This window comes from Lepisosteus platostomus, chromosome 24, assembly GCF_059453375.1.
Source record: "Lepisosteus platostomus isolate fLepPlt1 chromosome 24, fLepPlt1.hap1, whole genome shotgun sequence".
In the NCBI taxonomy this organism is placed as follows: domain Eukaryota; kingdom Metazoa; phylum Chordata; class Actinopteri; order Semionotiformes; family Lepisosteidae; genus Lepisosteus; species Lepisosteus platostomus.
Window position 1 is genome coordinate 16,726,711 of NC_142634.1, and position 26,107 is coordinate 16,752,817.

The window sequence follows — 26,107 nt, forward strand, 5'->3', positions numbered from 1 at the left end:
AGTTTCATATCACCACATCTATCACCTTAGAGATTCTCACTTTATTTTCAAGCTTTGGCTGCTTATTGCTATGAGAGGAAATAAGAACGGAGTGAAACCCTCAAGCACGCTTCGAGGAGACAGCTCCTACAGTAAATTGTGTTCAAATAAATGGATGATAAAGCTACTGATAACACCCAAACAAGAAGGAGCACTGCAAGAAGGACTGAGGACAGTCGGTACATCTGACACGTGCCACAGCACTGCCAAGGTGACGGGACGGCCTTTGCCATTGTCGTGCTCCTGTCATTGCTTGACCTCCAGTGCCAGAAGACTGACACCCAGCAGGCGGAGTGTGAGTGAAGAGCCGAGCTTCTCGCCAGCCTGACGTCACCAGTGGGAGGAGGGCAGAGCCGCCCCCCTCTCTGGGGGGATTATCTGCCTGTCTTTCCGGTTAAACTGAGTGAGTCACAACGAGCTGCTGGAGCCAAACAATTTCAGCATTCCGCACGGACAAGCTTTTTCGGGGTTTTTTTTTTTATGAATCTTAATTTTTTTTCCTTCAGCGTTACTAAAAGAGGAAGTTACTCCATCCATTCATTTCCTAACTCCTTCAGATTCGGCAAGCAACGGAGCAGGAGGCAGGATAGGCCCTGAACGGGATGCTGTTCCCTCGCAGGGCACGGACACGAGCTCACGCCCACACAGCGGGGCCAAAACAGTGCCTGAATTTCTAAAAGAGAAACTCCTTCATTCCTCAGAACAGGATCATTCAACCAGCAGATCAACACTAGATCCAACAGAAAGTTTACAACTTAAATATAAAAAGGAAATGGATACGATTATACAAACAGTACTCAAGAAGATAATCCACAGGCCTGGTGAAATTTACAATCTTTACAATTTCACAAGCGTTTTATTACTTTTTCCTTGTTTCCGTGTTGCTTAAACCTCCTCCCTGTGCAGAAACGGAGATCTGCACCTGCACGACCAGCGCGTTCTTCTGTTCCTCACGGTGTGGAGTCAAAGACCATGAGAAGGGGAGAGCTGCAGACGGCAGGCCTGTCCCTGCAGGTGGCGCTAGCCTGTGTGTGCGGAGCAGCAGGTGGGGGTGAACTGGCCTGTGTGCGTGGGCATGTGCGCACTGTAAGGTGGCTTTTTTCTCAATCAGGAGATCAGAGCTGTGTAACCAGCTGTCACAGATTTCTCAGTCAGGAGACGAGAGCACGGACGCCCGACCCCGGAGGTGGAGAATGATCAAGGCGTAGACTAGGTCATGTGGATGCTGTACGTGGTGGAGGCAGAGACATGACAGAGCTAAACTGTAATAAAATGCCTTGGTGCCAGAACAGCGATGAGCACTGATAAGCCTCTTTTCGTCATTAACTTCTTGCCTTCTAAGCTGTTAGCAAAGCTCCCTTTAGTCATGCCTTGTGGCACTCTTCCAGTTCATTCATTATTGCTTCCAAAGTAGTACAGATCACACACCTTTCCTAGTGTCTGGTGTCTATTCACTACCCGTCTCTCTAGTGGATCTGTGCTTGAATTCTCATTAGACTACGACACAAGACCTGTAGTGGGAAAAAGGAAATGGCTTGGAGGGGGCAGGTCAAGGACGGACTGTCAGCCATCTGTCAGCCTGCGCTGCCGAGCCTGAGCAGAGCAGCAATCCCTCCTGCTTTTCCAGCTCTCCGTTAGGTTGGTTTGCTTTGCGGTGTTCCTGCCCACCGGCGTTGAGACCGGTCTACAATGAGCAGCTGCGCTGCTCCAGGTGCACCACTTGAGGAGACTCCTCTAGCTGGACCGACAGGACAGAGGCCGAGGCAGTGGGTGGGCCTGGCGCTCAAGAGCAGGGCGTGATGCCAAACTGCTCCCCTGCAACACCTCCTCCCCACACGCAGCTTCTCTACTGCAACAGCTCGACATGAACACCTGATGTGATTAAAAAAGGGAAATTAAATCTCCTTTTCAATAGCTTCTAACAGATACTGTATAGAACCAGGCACCAGACACACCTGTGGGTGGGTGGCATGGTGGTGCAGTGGTAAGCATAGCATTCTCTTGGCCTTCCTCCCACTCTCCAAAGATATGCAGTACCGGCCCGTTAACTGGCCTCTGGGGAAACCGCCCCAGGTGTCTGGGGGTGTCTCTGTTTGTGCCCTGTGATGGACTGGCAGTCCGTCCAAAGTGTACCCTGTCTTGCCCCGCTGCTTGCTGGGATAGGCTCTGGCGCCCCTGTGACCCTGTGCTGGATAAAGTGGTCAGAAAATGGATGGGTCCCAACTGCTAAAATCCTCTTATCTGCTAAGACACCAGATTGGCAAGACATTGGCTAAAGCTGACAGGCAGAGGTAATGCCCATTTTCTTTCTCCTTTTAGTACAATTAGAAGTACTAAGTTTTCACAAGGCTTGTTCTCTTTAGAAATAGCAATGTTTCACAACTTTGAAGTCAAACTGCAAGACCTTTACTGAACGTTTGCTACATACGCCGTGATTATCATACAGTAGGTGCCTCAGGGCTGTTTAAGAGGAGGACAGCCAAGACAGAAGAACGTACTGCACCACAAAATTGAAAGAACTAAATTCTTTTACCCACAACATGAGGCAACTCAGGTAAAGTTGTATTTAGGCCTTCACATATTGGAATGAAATCAGTTTTTTTTTTTGTGCAAACTTACAGTAGCTTTCTGCGGCAGAACAAAACAGTAGTAGCAGGAAAAAAAGTGGTTTACTGTATACTTCAAAGAGTCTGTCTGATCTAATCTTTGACTCCAGTTCTCCAGGATTCGTCAATATCCAGTTAAATGCTATCAATGTATATTAGACCTAAAATAAATCGTGCTTTTTCCAGGTTTTTCATTACCACTCTTTTTAGTGTCAGTACTATTTTTGTAACATGGTCATTTACATTTTGTGTGCATTCCAGGGCTGTCTTTGTAGTTTGCCAAAGTCCTGTGGTTAAAAATATCAAAGACAAAAGATGTTCAAGTGTGAAGGATACTATATGCTACTGTGCACAGTGTAGTCCCCGTCTCACAGGTCTTGAATATGCTTAAGCAAAAAAAGCTCTCAGATCTGTTCAGTTATTAGCCAGATCAGGGAGATGTTTGCTGTAAAGCATATTACTGAGATTGATACATCTATTTGAAAAGTTTAATTTCTACTTGAGAGTTAAAAATGTTAGAAGACAATAACTTTCCTTCAACAAAATAAGAAGGTAATAAAACTATCACACAGGTATTTCTCAAAAATTGTCCACATTTGTAAAAGTCTGCTAGCTAATTAAATGTGATCTACTGTATCAAAGCAGCAGCTCTTTATACCTTTTATAAACATCATAAAGTTACATTAGATGTTATCCAGATTGCTTTTAAAACAGTTGCACAGAGTGAGCCAAAGTGAAATCCTTCCTCTTTTATTTTCAGAAGGAGGGGTTGGGATTTGGGAGCAACTGACTTCTGTACTACCCCGGGACATCTCATTCACAGTTTGCTTCAGCTGCAATAACGGTTTGTGGTTTACGTTGAAGTCTCGAATGCCAAGTGATGTAAACCTTTCCTCTGCCGGCACGTACTGTAGTTTCAAACACATGCTCAGGAGCCGTGAAGGCTCTCAAGAGCTTAACTAAAGTGCAGTTGATACGGCAGTCGATAGAAAAATATTCCAATAATCAAAATAATTGCCTTGTCTTCCAACCCTAATATGTAGTGGTAACAAACCAGGCACACGTACACACCAGCTTATTTTGCCCTGACTGACCAACAGCTCTCTTCCTACAGAGATCTCAACTAATTTGCATTCCCCAGCTTTCATGTGTATAAACAACCAAGCAAAGAACAGCAGGAAAACATTTAAGCAAATTCCGACACATCACCAAAAGACCACTGCAGTTTCTCCATCGCCAGGTCCTTTTGTAACTACAGGATGGCAGTGTGCGCGTTTTCGGTCTGCTACAGAGCAAGGACAAAACTCCAAACCTGTCAGCTCTGCTGCTCTATCAAAACCATCATGATGAAGTCTCAGCGGCAGCCAGCTCTGTCCAGCAGCTGGTTTGTCAGCAGTTGTACACTGGCTTATTTACTGCAGGAAGCCAGTTACAATAAAACAAGGTTATAATTAATTTGTTCTTTAGTGAGGAAGAACAGAGAAAAGCAAAACCTTTTTTCTCTTACCCATCTGCATCAGTACTGAGTGGACGCACCCTGCTGTCTCTTGAGAAAACTGTACACTCTAGATGTTACAGTGCACGTCATGCACTTCCTCAAACTTTAGAGCTGTGAGACTATGTCATCTGAAGGAACATATTTCTGAAATGGCTGTTTATTCTTCAGATAGATGATCACCTTCTTCTAAAATACAAAAGGTTTAATTTAAGATGCTTTTGCTGGAGACTGGTACTGTATAACTACTCAAGAATTGCCATCAGTTTATGAGCGGGTCTCCAAAGCTGTTCTGTATCAGGACTTCTGTGTGAACCAGGCTGAAGTTCACTGAAGGTTCTGGATTTTATTAGAAGAACAGATACCATCAGAACTCCTTCATAAACGCTGCACAGCACAATAAAACAACAAGCAAAATAATATAAAACATAGAGAAAAATAAAATTTCAGATAAACATTACAGGACTGCAGTTACTGAGGTGCAGCTGTTGAAAATCCAGATGGTGTCTTCCATCATTTTCATCTGACTTCTCTCTACCTGGCATTTTGCTCTTCGCTTTCACCTGGAACCATGTTTTGTGAAATGATACGAATGATCACATGCCTGTAGTGCCATTTGTCACATTAGGTTAGATGTTAAATGGTGTTCTTAAATGCTAATAAGCGAGTGATGGCTGTGTTTAGTTAGCCTTGTTCAAGTAAAGTGTAACTGTCATGGTAATAAATAAAAATCATATCAGTTTGGAAAAAGAAAAGTGTATTTAAACCATATCAGTTTAGAAAAAATGTATCGAAAGGAAAAAGATATCAATTGTATCAAAATTGGACTTCTTAATTGGAAAGTCATGGATAAGCTTTGAAAAGTCTGGCCTTTTAAGAGCAAATTTGTAAGGTGAGATTATGGAGAGCCATTCCACAGGACATGCAGGGATTTTCTATTTCTGTCCCGTAGATAGACTGATCGGGTATCCCTCATTCATCAAGCACAGCACATCTGCCCAACAGGATTGTGTTTCTGCCCTTCAGACAGCAGCTTCCTGTGTGAATGAGATTCGGTGCTGCTCATTCTTTCTGGAACAGAGTTTATCACACGGAGACAGGTGAAGAGTTGTCTTCACGACCCAGTTTGTGATTTGTGTGTGCCTTACTGGCAGTTTCTCCAAAGTGCAAAATTTACTTTTCACCCACAGAAGAGCTGCACAGAACAGGACGAAGATTTCAAAACCCAGGGCCCCCGGAGCTCCTGTTGTCATAGAAAAAAGCCTGGCAAGCTCATCACTCGAGACATTCGCTCCACACCCCACCCGCACCCACAAGTCCTGCACCCATTGTGAAAATGCCTTGAAGGCTGTCTGCAGCAGTTCTGTTGCCCAGGAGTACTGTCCTAAAACTGCAGCTTTGTTTTGTCACATTCAGCATACAGCAGCAGGACATGTACTACTGTACTACTCTTAGCACGAGGACATAAAAGTGCAAACTATAATCCACCTACACACAACATACTAGTAGACCCATGACTCTACAGATCAGACCAACCTTTCTGCGTTTTATTTTTTTTAATAACAGATGTTTCTGCCTGGTTTATATTTATCACATTCGGCTTCAAGAGTGGGTTTTATTGATATGCAACACATGCAGACGTAGCCATGCGCTCTAATGGCTGACGTACAGTATATTTAATTTTCAAGACTGAATTTGTACAACTCTTGCTGACATTTTGGTTTGTTATACCAACCAGTGTTCAATGGGCACAGATTCTAGGGTTAGAGAAAGTGCCCAGTTAGGGTTAGAAAAACCGTAATGCTTTGACTTCAATCAAAGTTATGGTTATATTCCTCAGGGCATCAAATATTTATATATTTTTTTTTAGCATAGTAAAATCTAGGGTCTCACCTATGGGAGACACATTACATAAGTTCCCCAAGTGACAACTTTTACAAAATGTGTAGTTAAGAGAAAAACACCACTAATACTATATTTTTATTCACATTCAAAATGCAGATTTATCACTATCAGCAAGCCATGTCTCAGAGGAAGTGTAACCCTAGCCCTTATTTCAGTTTTACCTATTCAAGAAGCTGCGCTGCGCACAACACTGAAATTCATTTCAAGCAGGAATTTATTGAAAAATTCCTTAAAAATCTTTTAGGGTGCTGGGTCTTAGGTAATAATCATATATAAAGTCTTTAGACTGAATTTGTGCAATTTACCTTGTTTCAGTGGAAGTGTAACCCTAACCCTAATTTCAGTTTTAACTCATCAAAGAATCTGCACTGAATAATATATATATATTTCAAACAGGAATTTCTTGGGCAAATGCTTTTAAACCTCTCAGGGTGCATGTGCCATATGTAATAATGAAATTCGTTGACCTGTATGTAGAAGTACAGAATATCATGAAAAGTGCACTATGGAGTAAAAATACTTGCTGCACATACTGTACAAAAGGGATCATGGGCGAGACACTGCCACTGACAAGGACACTACACACCAGAGGCTGCTACAGCACGAGCTGCAGGGTCTGATGGGCAGAGCTTCTACCGACAGAGGCCACTGTGGTTATCTATAGGACGGCCTTGCCCATGGTCCCATTTGTACAAGTGTAACATACCATTACTCAGTTTCTATTTAAAAAGCTTTCTGAAAAGGCCACTTAACATTGCAAGTACCCTGTACAGTAAAACACAGGGTGTGCTGTAATTCTTGGGTCTGTGAAAAGTGCAGGGACTTACAGTACTGTATGTCTCTGCTTCTGTCGCTAACGTGTGGATGTGGGAGTGATCAAATGATTTTATATTTGTTGGATGTCATCTAGCTACAGGTTTAAATATAGCCGGCACATTTCATGACACCGTGCGCAGATTAAAATTAGACAGCACTACGGAGTGAAATGCAGTGCTAGGCATGCAACTATAATTTGAATTTTTATCAAATTTTAGAGCAACATCATTCCCTGACAATTCCTGCTTTGTCACTTGCCCATGTAGTTATTCTACATGCGTCTTCTTTAGAGCCCCTAATATTTTTTAATATTCACTGCTACTGTACTGTACATTTCAAAACCATCTTAACATAAAAAGTGCACATAAGTAATCAGTATTCTGTGTTTAGTATCCTTACATTCTGAATAAGACTGGAGTCAATATTATACAAATGTATTACTAGTGGCCTTCGTACCAAAACCATTTAAGAACACAGTAGAAAATAAAAATAAAAAAATAATAGGAAATGCAAATCAACTACAGGGTCCAAACTAAAGCACTTTAACATTTCTTATGCTAACCTGGGTGGTTAGCATAAGTGTCGCAGCTAAAAGCTGATTCCAACTATAGGTACAGTAGCTAATTGTCATATCTGGGTACAAGCAGAAAAGAGCGATTTTCAGATCTCAGTGAACTATTTGGTACATATGGACTGAGCCGATGCTGAACTCAGGAGGGCCCTGTCACACCAGTGGCTTCATACAGCACGTTACTGAAGTCACTTCAAAGTTCATTTGAAACAGGGAAGCTGTGTTCAGAGCTTCACTCTGGGGTGATGTTGTCAGACAAGCTGAACAAGCCGAACCTTTTAAGTCTGTTGTCAGCCACATCTGCAAATAAGGAGCTACAACTGTAGCTTATGAATCAGCATCTTTGCATCCTTCCTGTATTTCTATACAGTGTTTATAGCACAGTAAGTCTACACACTCTTTCCAAAGTATCACGTTTGTTGGCCTACCAGCCTGAAATCCATTTTTCCTAGGGTTTCATTTGCAATTACTTTTCAGATTGTCTGGGGGTTTGTTTTTCCCCAAAATAAGGGCAGAGCTTGCTTTCTTAACTCTGCCCCCTTTTCACTGGTTCAGCAGCAAACCGGTGCTGAAAAACACATGCAGAATCCTGGCAGGAGTACCTAATCATCAGGCCCCTGGGGCACAACCCTGCTTACCATGAAAAGCTGCTCAATACGTACTAAATCAGGATTAATTTGGCATGAGCTGGTGAACTAAGAGAAGACGGCTGACTGCAGTTGTTACAGTTTTTTTCCAAAAGTTCAATACATTTCATTTGTAACAGGACAAGCAGTGCACAAAGAATTAGTAAGAAACCAGACTGCTGATGAACAATTCTCTATGCTAACATGTGGTGCATGCATTCTCCACAGTTAGTGTTAGTGAAGACAGAACACGTGGCTGCAATTTATTTAGACCCGCAGCAGCTTGATTTGAAATACATGGAATGTCAGTATCAGCAGTATTAAAGAACCCCAGGAACAGATACAGAGGACTCACAGGAGCGGGCGCTGTGCACTCACATTGATCATAGCATTGGAAGTGATCCTGAAGAGAGTGGCGCGCTCGTTCACGGCCTTGATCTTCTCCCCGCCCTCCGCCGGCACCTTGAGGCTCTCGAGCTCGCTCAGCGACCGCTGCAGCGCCGCCCCGTGCTTGGCGATCAGGTCGTTGCACGTGCTCAGGTCGTCGAGCTTGCTGGCGAGGGTCTTCAGCGTGCTGTGGGTCTCGCTCCTGTCCGACGGGGAGGCAGGCTCCTCGTCCCCAGAGTCATCTGGAACAGAGAGGGGGACAAGGCGCAGTCAGCCGCTGGACTGAGGAGGAGGAGCGTCCCTTCTGGCTTGTCTTTATAACCGTTTGACTCAAATGGTCCTTTTATTCAAGCACTTCAGTACGACTGTTTACTGGGATTGGAGTCCAGAAAGCCGTGCTGGGTGAACTGGGCATACCGACTTCCTGTCCTGTTTACTGTGTTTGTGGTGTACACAGCCATATATAAGAAGACAGTATCTTCTGTTTCCTTTACGGTGTCCATTCGCCACGCTAGCGTCTTCTTAAAAGGGACAAGGAGTGTGCACAAGAAGAACGCTCATGTGACACCAGGCTGACAACAGCTTTCCCTCTTGTGGGACACATTTCGATAGCATTCATTAGGACACAACGAGATGGTGGCGCAGGGGCCCGCACCGCTGCCTCGCAGTCCGGGACTACCGGCGTGGAGGGGGATAGATGAGGAGAGGTCTTGCACTGTATTTTTTGGGGACTTGGAAAACAGAAATTGCGTCACTGTCATGTATGCAACTGAGACCTACTTTTTAGAGTGGGTGAGGACCTCCCAGTGTTGCGCCTACAGGAACATGCGGACTGACATGGTGTGTGTTTCACAGTTCTCATTACCGTGAGATTTTAACATTACAGTTGTGCTTAAAAAGGGTAAGAACACAAAAAAAGAAAACCGGAAAGCCAATGCCAGGCGAAAAGGCCTTCGAAAGAAACTACTACTGTAAGTGTATCTGGATCAGCCAACCAACTCTATACCCCAGCACAGAGCAGGCTGTCAGGCTGGTTGAGGATTATTAATGGACAGATGGAGAACGATTTTCAAATTTGTTTTCACAGATTTCCTATATAGGACTTCCTATGTTTAGAAATAAATGATTTAGGATGACCTATAAGACCTAATGGATCAGGGCTCAGAAGGACCATGTTTAGTCTACATTATTTACTCCATCGAGTCACATTTTTGTGCCATGCTATGTTACTAGAGAAAGGTTTTTAGTGATGGACATATAGTGCTTTGTGAAAAAGACAGGGACTGCATGCATTCTGTGAGGTCTAGAAATGTCAGTGCCAACTTCCTTTAAGACTAAGTCACAAACCATGTAGATGGTACCTGTAGACATCTAGATCTGATTCTCTAGAGTCTAGAGTCTCCAGACCAACAGCATTCCTTGAACCACCTTCCCCAGACTGAATGGTCTCTGGAATTAGCCCTTACACAACTGAAGGATGAGGACAAAAGGGAAATCACAGCAACCAACACGATTAAAAACCAACGTGCTGAAAAAGACAGGACATCACCACGCTTTCAATTTCATCTCTGCGGAAGTAATGGCACGACACACGCTCTTCGCCAGGGTTTCATGTAAATGACAAGACGTGTCTAATAGCACTGTCTGGTACTCACTCTGCCATGCCTATTTTTAGATCCTGAAGCAGTGACTCAGTTGACAGGGAAAATGTTTTCACACTGACTTGTAGCAAGGATACAGCCCTGCATACAGCACGCACTGTACGGATGAGCTTCTGACAAGTCCCCGCAGAAGATCACGCAGAAGCACGCCAAGCTGAATTTCAATTACAGTAATGAATCCTTTGTTGGTTTTTATATCTCTCTCAGACTGGAATGGATGCCAGGGGTGGAGTGAAGCCCATCTACATGAAGAGTAAGTTGCACAACACTGTTGAGAGGGGATAATGATAATTGTCCAGGCACACAGTGCGAGACACACGGTTAATGGTCAAACCAGCGAACACACTTTCCACTCTTCGATGTAAACAGCCTTTCTATTTCTTTTGTGAAGAGAGGGAAGGATCTCGATAAACCCTGTCTGTTTTCTGATGGGTCTCGTTAGGCTCCATTAACTTGTATTGTACAGAAACTGTAATTTAATTATCGCACACTGCTCCCAGGCATTGATCCATCAAGACATTCCAGCACACAGGAGGGAGCGTTAAAGTGAGCAAACAGCCCACAGGAAACTATGGAGTGAACAGAAAGCTCAATGGAGCAGCAGCGAGACTCCAGCCCCTCAGACATCGGCTCCGTTCGGCAAACCTCAAGCCATATCTCTTAACTGATATAATTCTTAAAAAGGTAAGGGAAGAAAAAAAAAACACCTTACCAATTTACAATGTTAACCCCAGGCGAACAAATTCAGCCTGGGAGTGCTTGCCTTCATGAAAACGCAGTTAGTATTTAATTTTGGTCACACCTGGAAGTAAAACTACCAAGCCAACTCTTTTAGACAGCTATCATTTCCCTGAATCCGACCTCTCCTGCAGAGCATCCTGTGTCTGTAGATAAGGGAATCACGGCAGGCTGCTCAAACGTGTCATCGCAGCGAGGCCTCAGAAGAGCCCCTCAGACAGCAGGAGGGGGTACTCCAGGGCTGACTCAGCGGCCTTTCACAGCCCTCTCCTTTATCTGTGCACTTCCCAGCAATTAACACGAAGGAGTCCTCTGAGAAGCTGTATTGTTCCACAACAGGTTATCAAAGCACAACCCGCTTTGGAATCACTGAACAGCAGGGAAACCTGTCACACCCGTGTTCCTGCTTTCCTCTTGATGAAGCGTGGTTCTCTATCATGACTGCTTCGCCCAGTGCAGGGCCGCGGGGGAGCCGGAGCCTATCCCAGCATGCAGTGAGGGCAAGGCGTGATACACACTGGATGGGATATCAGTCCATCCCGGGGCAGAGAGACACAGACTGGCACACGCTCACACCAGGGCCAATTTTCTCAGACGCCAATTGACCTTCCAGCAGGTCTCTGGACTGTGGTAGGGAGAGACGCACACAAATGACAAGAGAACATACAAGCTCCACCCAGATGGCACACCAAGTCCAGAATTAAACTCAGAACCCCAGGACAGCGAGGCAACAACATGAACTCCTGTGGCACCATGCCACCCCAGTTACTCTTTTACTGTATTTAAACAATTTCTATTCTGAATTCTAGGTTTTGACAGGCAGCTGCTACTGCCGGTTTTCAACAGATAGTACTGTATATAGGCTTCATCATTTCAACACAAGTCTTTAGTGGCTTTCTTAGACATATTTATTCTCAACCATTGTTGTTGTTGTTTTGCCATTGGAATACATTGTGGATATGCATATTGGTTTCTGCAAACCTGAATGCCCACACCATCAGTTACTATTTCTGCACAATCTTCTTAAAATCCTGAATGTCAACAGATCGTCATGTGCTAAGCCTCTGCTTTAATTGGTATCGGTCTTTTCTAATGCTTCTGTCTGGCCGTTGTGGAGTCAGAAAAGGCATCTCAAGGCTAACTGAGAAGGAAGTAAGCTGGGAAAGAGGATTAACATCACACAGGTGCCTTGTAACCTTTTCACAATGACTTATTTTTAATTATTATTAAATTATTATTCACTTTCAGAATTATTATTTTTGTAATTCTTTGTTCACCAAGAAAAGCATTAATTTTTCAGAACATTAAATTGTCCATTGTAGCACTTCCACTATAGATACAGTACAGTACCTAAGGGGCAACACTTACTTTTCCATAACCTTCGGCTCTTTAACTTCATACCTGATTCAAACTTGGGCACAAATGCGACTTGTTCTTTTACTGACAAATCTTTGCACACTGGCATTAACTCACTTGCTGTGGTTGCACCTTAACACAACACTGCAAAATAACAAAGGATCTAATCAGCCTGAAAGCTGAGGCTTAAATTTGAAATTCTCTGCGTCTTGCACACATGCTGTATTCTGTTTGCAATTAAATACATCAATCGTCAGTGTCAGAAGGTGACATTACTGCTATCTCTCCTAGGACAATTCAATATTCTTAACGGCTTTTCTGAATATTGTTCACACTGCAGATTGTACAACAACAGAACATCCTTTTCAAATGATCTCTAACAATGCAGTCTTGGCCAGAGGTCAGGTTAAAACAGCGTTCAACATCTTTCAATTTGCAATTTTGTGACTGTTTGTCAAAACATATCATGCCACAAAACAATACATTTGTCCGGCTGACACGAAACTCAGTCATCTTTTTTTTAAAGCCACAGAAATAACTGTCAATCCCACAGCTGGATGCACAACCTCACAAAGACAAAACATGTTGCCATTCTGCCATCTCAGAATTGTCTCTTACCATCAATGTGACCCTCGGCTTCCATTTATGAGCCACTTTACTTGTTTGAAAACTCTAATCCCATGGTCTACAGTGTGTTTCTTTCTAGTGCCGCAGTGGTCCAGGCAGTCTGACAGCAGGGAGTGCTTGTGCTCAGAGACCTGCATAAAAAAAGACCGTGAAGCAGACTCCGGGATCTTCATGACCTGCGATTGAATTACACTGCGGCATAAATCACACTCGCTCCTGCGAAAATGAGTGCAAAAGCGCTCGGGCCACGAGGAGTGGGAGGGTCTTGCCTCTCCCTGCGCCCCCTGCCTCAGAGCCCCGCGGGGACATGTGAGATCCCGGCTCTCACTGTGGGCGGGCAGCAACGGACAAAGAGGGCAAGGCGCAGCGCACTGCAATTTCAGAGGCACAGCCTCACAGAGGGCACAGAAATAGCACCGGAATCCGGAATGCAGAAACTCCTGGGACGCCCAGCAATGACAACAATGAGTCTCCCTCTGCGGTTCTGCAACACAGGACCAGTTCCAGACGATCCGAATGAAAACCCTCAAGATAAGAGCTGGTAAATGTTAGCAGGCGTTTAAATGTATATATTGTTGATAAAGTCAATACCAAAGAACTGGAATGAAAAAAGTTAAACAACTTCAGCTCCCTTCCTTGGGAAAAATCAATGTTGTTTGATTAGCTCAATTCAAATACAGGATACGCCTTTATTAGTTGTGAGAGCATACTGTACAACAAGCTGCCCGGCCATGATGTTGAAGCGAAAATGAGATCTTTGGAACAATTAGCAATAAAATGGGTTAGATGGGCCTCCTTTCATTTTAAAAACTTTCTTATGTTCTTACTCTTAAAGAGCACAAGCTACCAAAGACTAGACTGAATGGATTGGAAGCTGTAGTGTTTGGTTGCGTAAACCCTAAATCTTTCCCACTCAACGACCCATCCATCCAACACTGGGCATAGAAGGTGAAAGTTTCCTTAGCACCTGGTTCTGATCTGTGCTGCACATCTTCATGTAGCTCGTGTAAGACATCCAGGATGAAGAGCCAGCTGCAATGCAATACAGTGCAAGTTATGTATGCAGAAAGCAGAATGATGATTGCATCCTCAGAACCTAGAGTCCAGAGGAGATTTTTATATTCTTTTTATTATTTTTTTCCAATCTCGCATGTGCATGCCATTACCAGATCCAAAAATAATCCTAAATCTCTTCTGAGCCCTGCTCCTCCAGTTTTGGTGGACACAGAAATTGCAAGATGTCTGGATTATGTATGCAAATGTGTGAAGTAATAACCCAGGTTTTTTGTTTCTGCAGATAGTCTGTCAACGGAAAAACACCTCACGACAAAAGAAAAAGAGGACAGAATGTCATTTCATGCTCCTCTACTGCTTTACTAGGCCAGAAATGGAGCTGCTGATACACTGATACACTGAGTTATGCTGGGGGCTCAGCCATCCTCTTGGCTAAACTAACTGATCTCTCCACAGGCGTCGCAGTTCAGAAATTCTAACAAAGTAATGTTTGCCAACTGTAAAATGTTTACAAAACCAGAACACCTACAACACATTTCTCTAAACCTTGGTTTTCCCAAAACCAAATGATTTTAAGTGATGGTCTCACAGTATGTCAGGCATGATAAAATACAAATCTAAACTCCAAATCATGCACGTTTGTCGACATGTGAACTTTCTTATTAGACCTGAAACATGCATTTACTTTATGTTAAGTCTGTACACATCTATTGTGTCCCTTTTCCTCTTTTATTAAAGGAAGATATACTCTATGTCCACAGGCAGGAGCTGTATGTATGATGTGTGTCCATCCTGGTCAAAAGAAAACTGAAGCAATAAGCTACTACAGTAGAGTAATTAGAAATAATGGTTTAGCAAACACTATTTAAGACTCTCCTCTGCTGCTTTCAAATAGGTAATTTCCCTAATGAAGAATTATAGATTTTGGTGAACACGGCACAAACAAGAAATGATCAGCAGGAGAATTTCTCAGCAGAAAACAACATGCATTTTTTATTATCTGAGCTTAGCCGACAGGGAAGAATGCCTGAGAAAGTGTTTTCGTTTTTTGGTATTTTTTTCCTCAGATTGCCACAAAATAATTGATGACCCACACATTTTGAAACGCCCAAGGCTGGCCCAATAGCTACAGCTCCCATGGGTCACTAGTCCAGTAAGGAATTGTATACTTTGTGCTCCTGAGAGACATACCCAACTGTCAAAGCCAACCCTCTTCTGATAGGCTGCAAGCTCCTAAGCACCAGACAGGAGAGTTAGTGCTGACTGGAGGAGGAGTGCGTCTCTCAGTGATGTCACTGCAAGCTTGCAGGTATCCAACAAGTTATAGGAGTTTGCTTACAGTTGAGAAGACCCAGGTCTAGTAATCCATAGCCCATATTTTGGGATGGAGGAATGTCACCACAGTCAAGTGAAGGGGCCAAGGCCATAGAGCTCATATTGCACACGGAGTGAGTACCTTTACTGGTTGAGCCACTCCTTAAAGCCAAAACTCCTTAAAGCCACTCCTTAAAAGCAAATAAAATACTGAAATGTGTAGTTTCTACTGAAAATAGCAAGATTTTCTGTCCAATTAGCAAACAGAAACTGTGATGCAACACCAATAGAGAAAATCTGAATTATCAAATACTGTAATTGCACACTTATACTGTACCACAATACAAAAAGGTCCCATAGCTTTTCAAGACACTATGATAGTGTGCAAACAGAATTCCAGTTGGAATACTGTGTCTCAGAGTTATGCCATGCTAACCGGGGATTCTGAATTCCTCTGCTGGTATTCTGAACGTCAGTATCCCACAGATGTGATACTGAATTCACCTCTCATTTTCAAGTTAGTGCAGGAACACTAACTTGTGCAGACATCCTGGGACTGAATACCGCTGCAAACTTGTTTCCCCATGGACAAAACTGTTAGGATGTCTAAATACACAGTGATGTCACCAGAAAAATACAAAACTTTTCTTCTGCATATTATTGGTTCAGATGAAGCGGAAAAAGAAACCACTGTTAACGGGTTACTGTGAATGTGCCTTAAATAGTCTGGTATTCACCATACTCTGCTTGCAAAAACAGTTGCTTAGCTGAGAGAATCAGAAAACGCACCAGGACACGTGCTGTCAGACTGATCGTTTCAGTAAAGGTCACAATTGAGAGAAAGTGACCGAAGACTCTTTACACATAAGTCAATAATCACACTACAGTTCTCCCGTAGCAGCAGTTAATTTCTTGAACACTCAGTGTATGATCTGCAGCAGTGTTAAAAAAGCACTCAGGAGAAAGAAGCTGATTGTGTTCTTTAGAAAGGGCACAGAAAACTCATTTAGAGTTTACAGAAGGAAAACTCTCCACTTATATGGCTAGTAATCACATCCACTCTAGCTGACAACAGCCTTCTAAATCACCATAGTCGTAAAATTTCTACGAGGTGAAGGCAGAACAAAACCTAATTACAGAAAAAAGTCAAGACTTCTAAATTAAAAAAATTCTTACACTTAGAGCTTTTCTGGAAACCCCTCTCAAAGCACTTTACAGGTCATGGGGATCCCCTCCACCAACACCAGTGTGCAGCCCCACCTGGATGATGCGCCAGTCTGCTCCCCACACACCAGCTCTCAGTGGAGAGGAGAACAGAGTGATGAAGCCAGTTCACAGATTATTAGGAGGCCATGATTGGTAAAGGTCAGGGGGAAAATTGGCAAGGACACCGGGGTTAATACACCTATTGTTTTCGAGAATTGCCCTGAGATTTTTAATGAGCATGGAGAGTCAGACCCTTGGTTTTGCGCCTCATCCGAATGACTACCTTTTTTACAGTATAGTGTCTCCGTCACTATACTGAGGCATTAGGTGAGCACCCCCTACTGGCCCCACTAACACCTCTTCCAGCAGCAGCCTTAGCTTTAACAGGAGGTCTCCCATCCAGGTACTGGCCAGGCTCACACTGCTGAGCATCAGTTGCCAGTTGGGAGCTGCAGGCTGCTGCAACTCTGTCACCAATTAAGCCTCATGCGTACCTGGAGATTCCATCACCAGCTCTCTGGGGCACTCCCAGACGCGTGTCCCACAGCGCCTCCTCTGTGCGGGTGGAGAACTGCGCAACGCCAAGAGGCTAGACTCCGGTCGTGGGAGAGTTTAACATCACTGCACGTCAACGTTAAGCCAAACGAGCCCTGTTCCGCTACTATTTGAGATATTTTCACCTGAATAAGACTCACGCCCTGATCATTCCAGGCAGTATTTCATTTAAAGATACCGAGCTCCACCTTTATTCCAGGAATAACTGGATTGCAGCGTCATTGGGAAGCTCACATGGTCTCTGTCCTGCTACAGTAGGTACAAATTATCATAATTCAATTAACTATACAGCATATGCAGATCAGTTGCCCAATTTTCCATAGCTGATGAAGGACTTACTGTACAAATGAGAAACAAGACTCTCAAATAAATTCATCAGTTTTTTGCCGTTTTCCAAATCAAAGCACCTTACAATCCACCACTGATCGTCTGGGGCCTATTACACTCTCAGGGGTCAGAAACCCATGTTGTGGAAGTCTTATGCTCTTTCACAGCAGTCAGGCTTTCTTGTTTTTTCCTGCTTTACATTCTTTCTTTAAATTACCAGATGATAATCCATTGTATTTATGTCCTGCCTGCAGAAAACTATCACTTTTGGCTAAAAAACAGTTTCAAATCTGGAGCCCTGGATTCACTCAAGAAATTGCACTGGAAAACCACAAATCACAGATTTACATTAATTACATTATTGTTTCTTGTTTTCAGCACTCCCTGCTTACAGTAGAAAACACAAACCCAACAAGCCCACAGTCACAAACACCAATCATTACCCTGAGAACTATGCAAAATATTGTCACATTTCTGCCTGTGGTTCATCCCAATTTAGTGGTCTTGCAAGTTTTGGGGACGTGGGAATCTCACTGACCTCAGTGAAAGAGCAGACAGGACTCCGACACTCTCGAGGCTTGTCTTGTTTGGACTCGAAGGTCTCATTGTTGTGTCACGGGACAGTTCTTGAGCAAGACCCTTCAACCCAGGACAGGAGAATACCTTAATAGCCATAAAATCCTCTAAATCTCTGGGAAGCTGCAGGGAACAAGCGTAATTCTCTAGGGAGGAGGGAGCCCTCCAGGTTTCAGAAAGAGAATTAATGAACTGAAGTCCCAGCAACCAGCATGGCGTGTTCAATAATGTCTGCATTTCCCTGCCACTTGCCGCTTCGCTCTTCCAATGCAGCATTCTGTGTCTAATTGGCTCCCACGGCCCGACTGATGTTTCTGCTTTTAGCCAGCCTCTTCGTTGGCCTTGCTAGCTCTGGTACCGTTTTCAATCGCCTGTCTTCCTCAGCCAAAAAGGCAGAGAGGTTCCTATGCTAATTGACAGCTATTTCCACATAACCACCCATTATCTTTCTGGAAACCACCCCAGAGACTGCCCAGAATGCACCGGTTCCCCACAGTAGCTCACCACACCAACAGAGCTGGGAACACACACACACACCTTCATACGGAGGAGCAGACCTGCCCAAAAACAGGTAAGATAGTTATGCAAAGAGTTTGCTCACACTCACCAATGATTACAAAATGAGCAGGCATGAAGGGCAGGCAAATCATACCAAAGAGTGACATTTCTTTAGGTTTACCCTTTTTTCTCTCAAGAATTGTGCAGAGAGACAACTTTGAAGGTGTTTGCCATTAAATGGATTCAGTGGTGCAGAGCAGGGAGAACTGATTTACTGTACCCGATATTAAAAAGACCAAAAATGAAATCTAGCAAATCTGTCAGGTCCATATCACAAATAGAGACTAATTCTGCAAACAATTCGTGCAGACATAAACAACACTTACAAAGTTAGAAATCACAGTCCCTTTAAAGAAGAGGCTGTGGGAGACTGAAGCTGTAGATAATGATTGCTGAAGCTCCATTTGTCATGTTCAAGGCACTTAACAGGTACGCAGAAGAAAATGTATGAGTGTGGAAGGCAATATGCACAAGCAAGAAAGATAACCACTGAGCTATAAAGTACACTGTAAATCAACAACAGCAGGATAAGGCTTTTGAATTATACCACACAGTACACTTCATTTAGGATAAAATAAATGCGCACAGCCTCATAATTTGCAAACTCTTGCATGACAGCACGTACTGTACAGAGCAAGAGAGCATCACATTGGAAAATCTCTCAGCTCACGATCAGCTAGTGTCCTTGGGCTGCCGACCACACAAGTATATATTTCTTTATCACAGGCAGGATTATCTACCAGCTGCAGAGAGTTGCACTGAAAAATGTCCCAACAGGGGCTATCCATCTTGCTCCCCTGTATTACAGGGATTTTCAACCTGTTTACCCTTCCCTGAACTTAACACTTTCTGAGTCCTTCAAGTGAGGCAATGGACACGCACAGTAAGACGCTATGTTATTCTTTGCGCGAAAAAAAGCCGGCGCCCAGGCAACACACTGGCTGCTGCGTGTACCTCTACACCTCTCCTTCAGTCTGCTGTGGCCCCATCAGCCGACAGGTTAACAGAATCTTTGAATGAAAGAGGTTGTCATGGAAACCGCTGCCCCTGCAATGGGAGCCCAGGTTATTTTTAGACGCGGAATGACGCACTTGGACTGTTCTTCAGACAGCCACTGGGAAGAAGAGACAGCTGGGTGTGTGTGCTGGTTGGGGGGGGGGGGGGGGGTCCATTAAGAGGCAGACGTCAGCTACAGTAACTGCTCGGTGGTCTATCTATACACAGTGTGTCTGGCTGCAAGTTAGCGGACTACTGTCTGGGAAGAAGAGCCCACTTCATCGCCTGCTGTGAAAGCCTACAAGAATCCATAAGGAACAGTGCATCCGGGCCTCCTAAATCATAAATGCTTTATTGAGAAGAAGAGGCTTTTTGGAGAACAGAGACTCTTTTGCATGCCATTAAGCAACCCCGTCACAGGCTGTGAGTCACCCTCTCACTGCCCTTTCGGACTTTAATTATTCAGGACTGGCTAACTCTGCCCCAAACCACTAATTATAATTGGAAATCCAAAATCAATCACTCAGCTGCTGCATGGTCACCTTGAGTGCAGTAACAGGAATGCAAGGAAGACAAAGATATCCTGCGCTCTCTCAACTCTGCCTTCTACATTTGAGACTGTATGACAGCAGTTCGTGCCAGGGATATCATTAAGGAGCTCCTTTGATCACTTTAAATGTGTGTATATTACGAAAAACATCAGATTGGTCACATTTGACATACCCTGTGCATTTTGAGTGTTGGAAAGACAGAATCACTAATTGCCACTCACAAAGTCCTAATTAGTGAAGTACAATGAATTAATCTGTCTGATTTTTGGTGAGAAAACCTTGCTAACAGTACAAAAGTAAAAAATTGCACCCTCTCTTTTCACCCATCCTTGTTCATTAAATCACTCCATGCAATGCCATGCTGAGGGAGAAGAATTAAGGGAGTTCTGGCCTTGAGCTGTTTCACATCTGCTGTGTAGGGCTAAACTGAGCACCGCACCAGAGATCGGTCAATTCAATAGAGCCAAATTAGAGAGCCTTTTCTGCAGACTGACTGAAGCATTTAACAAATCAGAGCTATTTACTGTAACAAAGTAAACTGCCCTGCTGTGCTGAGACAAACAAACAACAGAATAATCTTTTTGTCCTATGCTCCTTCTGCTCTTCTGGAATAAATATCGCCCTTTTGCAGAAAGGGCCATGTTTACTCCTTTAGGAGTTTGGTGTTACAGTATGTCCCCGAGTCAAGGCTGCTGTTCTAAAGAAGGTCTGGCACTTGAAGACATACAGTCAGTTCAGGATTCATATAAGTTTAACCAGCAGACACTAGAATCTTTTCTTGACATGCCTCTGTCCTTTAACTCATGGGGCTGTTGCGAGACACTGGGCTTCTGACCCTCTGTCTGTGGGCTCACTGATTCGGCTGTTCTGCAGGTCAGACTTTCTCAGCCCAGCCTCTCAGCTTGGACAGCACACGCGCTGCTGCCCTGCCAAAAGCAAAGGGGATTCGGATTGTTTTCTAGCTCTGTGGCTCAAATATAAAAATAACAACATTTGCCCACAATAGCTTAACTTTACATCACCTCCCCAAAACTTATTAATCTTGAATAAGAGGACTCATTTTTAATACCATTCCTTTATGCTTCAGGAGAAAAGCATGAATGCTCCTGGAACTATTATGAACATCAGCAAGTATTTAAAGGGAAGATTTACCAACTTGCTCAAATCATATTAAAAACAAACAAATCATATCTCTGTGCAGGGCAGACAGATCAATGTGCTCATGTGCTCGGCGAAACATTTGCACAGTCAAACACAAGGATGTGAGTCTGAATTTTAATGTGATCTCAAGAGCCCAAATACAGTAAAACACTTTACAGACTCCCTAGCTGCTCCCAACACATATTCCCACAGAAAGGACTGTTAAACCAAACATTTATGATTAGGTTGGCGTTCTTAATATACAAGAAAGCTGGCAACTGGAATGAGCACTTCTGCCTGAGCTCCCCAGACAGCAGTGCTGTTATTGGAGCTTACGAACACTAGAGTAATAATAATAATCCACTCAAAGCGCTTTACAGGTAATGGGGACTCTCCTCCTCCTCCTCCACCAATGTGCAGCATCCACCTGGATGAAGAGTACCTACAGTGGGATCACTCAAGGTAAAAAACAGGGGCAGCATTTTCCATCTGGATTCTATTCTATTCTATTCTGAGGTTTTCCCAGTTTTACTAATGAATAATGAAAACAATTGTACCTTCCATTAACAGATAATGAAAACTAACCTTAAAGCATGATTGGCCATATGCACACATCAATTCCAACACAGGCCTAATGTGTGGTATTTTATGAAGTATGTTTTGAAATTGTACTGGTTGAGTCTCAAACTAATGTTTACAATGTCTAGAAAGTAGACTTTAAAGAGAAGTAAAATGTGAGAGGATAGATATGGAACCAGTGGTAAATGGAAGCCAACAATTTAATAAATTCTGCTGGAAACACAGAACAAATTTATCCCAGAATGAGAATACCAGAAGCTAAGCAACGTTAACAAACCTTAAAACTGAAAATCCCAAAAGCTTCAACATCTCAATTGAGAGAATCATGGGAAAAATTTAATTCTTTAGAACATGATTGTAAAACTGAAGGTTTAAGTTTCAGGGGCATAACGAATTGCAACACAGGCTAATAATGATATTAGAAAAGCCAAGAGAGAAACTGAAAGGAATATTATGATGGAGGATAAAAAAATAAAAATCTTTCAGTACTACAACAGCAAAAGAATCATCGAGGATTAAGTCCAATCTAACTGTAACAAGAAATGGAAATGCGTAGACAATGCAGAGGAAATGGCTGATGTGCTATATGAGTTTTTGACTCAGGTCCTTCCAAAGGAAGAAGTCAACATCATGCCTCTGGCAGCACACTGACAAAGGTCTGTATTACTGTACATAGCAGGACATGTTCCAGGTACTGAAAACCTCAAGACTAATACATCTCCAGGAATCTCCAGGGAATGACAGACCAATAAGTCTAAAGTCTATTACATGTATGGCTATGGGAATCATTATTAGAACTAAACTGAAGGATCACTGATAATCAGAAACTACAGAAAAAGCAACACGGATTAAGAAAATGATTAATGAATTGCCTAATCAACTTTCTGGTATTGTGCAAACAAGCAACAGAAGTAATTTTAATTGACACAGAGCATATTATATGGTGTTTTTAGATTTTTTTAGAAGACTTTTAATGAAATTAATCACAAAAGATTAATTCTCAAGTTGATATCATCGACAGCACAGTTTAAACAAAAACCTTCAGACATTGCTGGTCTCCGGGAGTGGAGTCAATGCAAAAATGTGTACTCAGTTTTAACAACATTATTGATATTAGAGCTACATATAGTACAGTGATTAAAACTACTGGGACAAAATCACTGTGATACAGTATTACAATATTATGTTAATGAGAATAGTTTCAGGACTTCCAGTAATAAGATATTCAGGTGAAATGACATCTAATAATACAGTATATTGGCTTGAATATCAGCTATTTTGAATATGAATCCAATTATGATTCATGTTATCAGACATGCAGTGCTTATGAAGCACAGTCCCTGTGTAAAATCAACATGTTAAGCCTAACGTGCCAGTTGACAAGCACAAGAACAACATTTTCTTTAGGGGACACACTAAATGATAAATAATCAACTACTGTATACTGTAGAATAGTCCAAATGATTTGTTATACTATTAAATGACTATTAGAAAACTTCCTGTGCTTGTGGCAGTATGCGTGATTTTCCAGATTGTGTCTTTAGATAATTACTATAATGGATATATAACCATGATAAGTTACTTCGTGTAAAGTTGCTACAAGCTGTACAATATTAAAAATTGCTCTGAAGAAAAGCATCACCTAAACATTTGCGGAATAATAACAATCACTACTATTACTACGATTATGTCAATACTGTATATCGCCATGACTTCAGAATGTCAGACTGATTTTGTCAATCATGTCAGCGTGCTTGAAAGTCTTAAAAATTGAGTTGTGGTAAATGAAGCATTTCTTACATTAATAAAATAGCCACCCATTTAAATTTTATTGTCATGAATTGTTTACAAGTAGTATTTCAAGAAATAACTTTTTACAAGGAACCAATCTACAACCAGATGTAATACAATGAAACTAGAAGTATCTTGCTTTTGGTAATGGAAATTGAGGTGACAAGTGCTGCCTAGAGCTGTCCCCTTACACAGTGTACAATTTCAAAAACACATATTCCAATTTTCAGACCGCTATTAATTGACGTTCCACATTGGGATGATGTAATTAGTGGAGTACCACAGAGATCTGTATTAGGACCACAGCTGTTCCTAATTTATACCAGTGACCTCGATTGTGGAATAGGTAGTAAACTAGTCAGGTTTGCAGATTTGTTCAAAATAGAAGGATCTGCAAAAATCATAAGAGCAGCAAAAGAAATTCAAAAAAAACTTTTGACACAATTCAGGACTCGGAGATGACATTTAATGTCGAAGTGCAGAGTTTGACATGCAGTCAGCAAAGCCAAACTATAAACAGCAGACAGAAAACAAGAAACTGGAAGGAGCTATTTATGAAAGAGACCTGGTGTCTATGTTGACATATTATTTTTTTCCATACATTCCTTCTTCCTTGTTGGTTACAACTGTAATTCGGTATAATCAAATACAGTACTGCAAATACTTGTATACGTATTTTAAATACCTTGAAAGCAAAAGAAGATAAAGGCTTGCACAAATGAAGAAAAGTTAGTATCTAATAAGATTAATCAAAATGTATCTGCACAAGTACAGGTACCACTTTTATTTTATAAGGATAATAACAGTGCTGTGGTTATTTGAGCAAAAACTGAAGTGCTCAGACTTCCCTCTGAGGCTGCGTTACTGATCTTCAGGATTCTGGCGTTTTGAAGGAGACTTCTAGCTGAGATCAAGTAAAAGACACTACAGTCATTACTGTGTTTCCCCTTCTTTCTTCAAACCGCTGTCCCATGGCATATGCTTTCCTTAGCTGCTTTAATTGTGACTCGACTGACAACTGCTTTCATTATTATTTTCTGCACAACATCTGTTCATGAAGCACAGCCTTGCAGCACTGATCAAAAGTCATAACTGAATGAAGGCCGCCTTCAGAAATCCCCTGCACGGCAGCAACGCTGTCTGTCAAGCTGGCTTTGGAAAAAAAAAAAAAGACTCCACAAATGAGTCTGTCCAGCACTTGTGATGTCCCTCAGTAAAGCCTCAGTAAAGCCATTACTTTGTGTCCTTGTGTCTTCCACTTGCTGAGCCCCATTCCAGCTCAATCCAGTACTTAAGAGGCCTCTCTCTCACACTCTCACTCACTCTCACTCAGCCCAGGGCAGTGGCCAGCTCCACACAGAGCCTATCCCAGACGCAGAACTCCACTCCCTCCGGGGGCCAATTCGTCCATCAGCCCCCGATGCGCCTCATAGTTATATTTACCGTTACCGTCTCAACAGCAGGTGGCGTGTTCTCAAAAACAGCTCTCTCTACCTCACGCCCCCCCAAGAAGAGTGGGGCTCAGAGACCTGCTTGCACCTCCCATCACTTCACGTTCAACCTCCTGAAAATCACAGTGAAACTGATCCCATACGTCACCTTCTCCCTGACACTCAAAAATATACTTTTCCTCACTGTTCTACAAATACTGTACAGTGCAGCCTTAATTAAATCCCAGCTTGTCTCAGGAACACCATCCTTGATCCGTGGATTCAAACACATTGGCCAACTGTGCTGAAACAGTCCTAAGACTGTAGACACCCCTGTTCACGGAGCTGTGTGTGGACCTGGTTTTATGAAGGGCATACTGGGAACTTGCACTGACAGGTTAACGGGCCATAATGTTGAGGACTGAAAAGTTTCCAGACATGAAGATCCTCACTACAGACAGCAAAAACTACCTCCACACCAGACCAGCAGCAGCAGGAGAGTGAAACTACTTGCTCGCTAAGCCGTTTGGGCTGAGCCCAAGATTATAAAGGGTCATTGCATGTTTTAGTCACATCACTGCACAGCTCCCCTGTGCACACAGTGCTGGACAAAGCGAGCTGCCCCAGCACAGCACAGTCCTGCTTATCGGAAAATGTTTGAGAAAGTACAGTATAACTGTAGGATCGAAAGAATGTGAAAAACATGGAGACACAGTCACTAGCATCTCCTAAGCAGGTTTAAAGATAGAAAATTGCAGACAAAACAACAAGAAGAAAACTAATCAGACAAAATCACGAAAGAACAAAAGTCTGAGATGCTTGTCTGGTTGCCTATAATAAGAGATGATTACAGATAAATTTATCCAAATGTTTTGTCCACAGGAAAACAGCGCACAGCAATCAGGATCTGGGAATACAGTTATGAAAACAAAAAAGTAGGTCACTGTTACCTCTCGGCTCCCCACAAGGATTCGCATCATGTATCAGACTTGTAGACAAAGAGACACAGACAGACTCAGGAAAACAGCTCTTCTAATAAGTTTTCACTGCAGCTTCTCACTTAGAAGAAAGTCAGACATGACCTAGATTGAAATACAATGTGCCCCCTTCTGCCCTCCAGGAGTGCCCAAAAACTTACCAGGATTCGGCTCAAATGCAAAAAAAAAAATCACAAGAATTAAGGATGGCCAAGGCTAAGCACAGGGAGAATGTGCACAGAAAATCTACAGTACAACATGCAACC

General features: G+C 42.8%; 1 protein-coding gene and 1 long non-coding RNA gene across 5 annotated transcripts in view; one reads left to right on the top strand and one right to left on the bottom strand.

The window, feature by feature from the left end:
- osbp2b (oxysterol binding protein 2b) overlaps positions 1 to 26,107 on the bottom strand; it is a 95,230-nt gene that overhangs the window by 32,160 nt on the left and 36,963 nt on the right. For 3 of the 4 annotated variants that reach the window (XM_088618319.1, XM_088618322.1, XM_088618320.1), the window contains one exon: positions 8,437 to 8,687. In XM_088618319.1, coding sequence (XP_088474445.1) covers positions 8,437 to 8,687 — 251 coding nt within the window. Of the gene's footprint in view, positions 1 to 8,436; positions 8,688 to 12,818; positions 13,076 to 26,107 lie in introns of those variants that run through there. The other variant, XM_088618321.1, reaches the window with a different exon arrangement.
- On the top strand, positions 439 to 7,231 carry LOC148641795 (uncharacterized). The gene is made up of 3 exons (XR_015929830.1): positions 439 to 2,593; positions 3,406 to 3,489; positions 5,331 to 7,231. It is a non-coding gene; the product is annotated as an uncharacterized LOC148641795 (long non-coding RNA).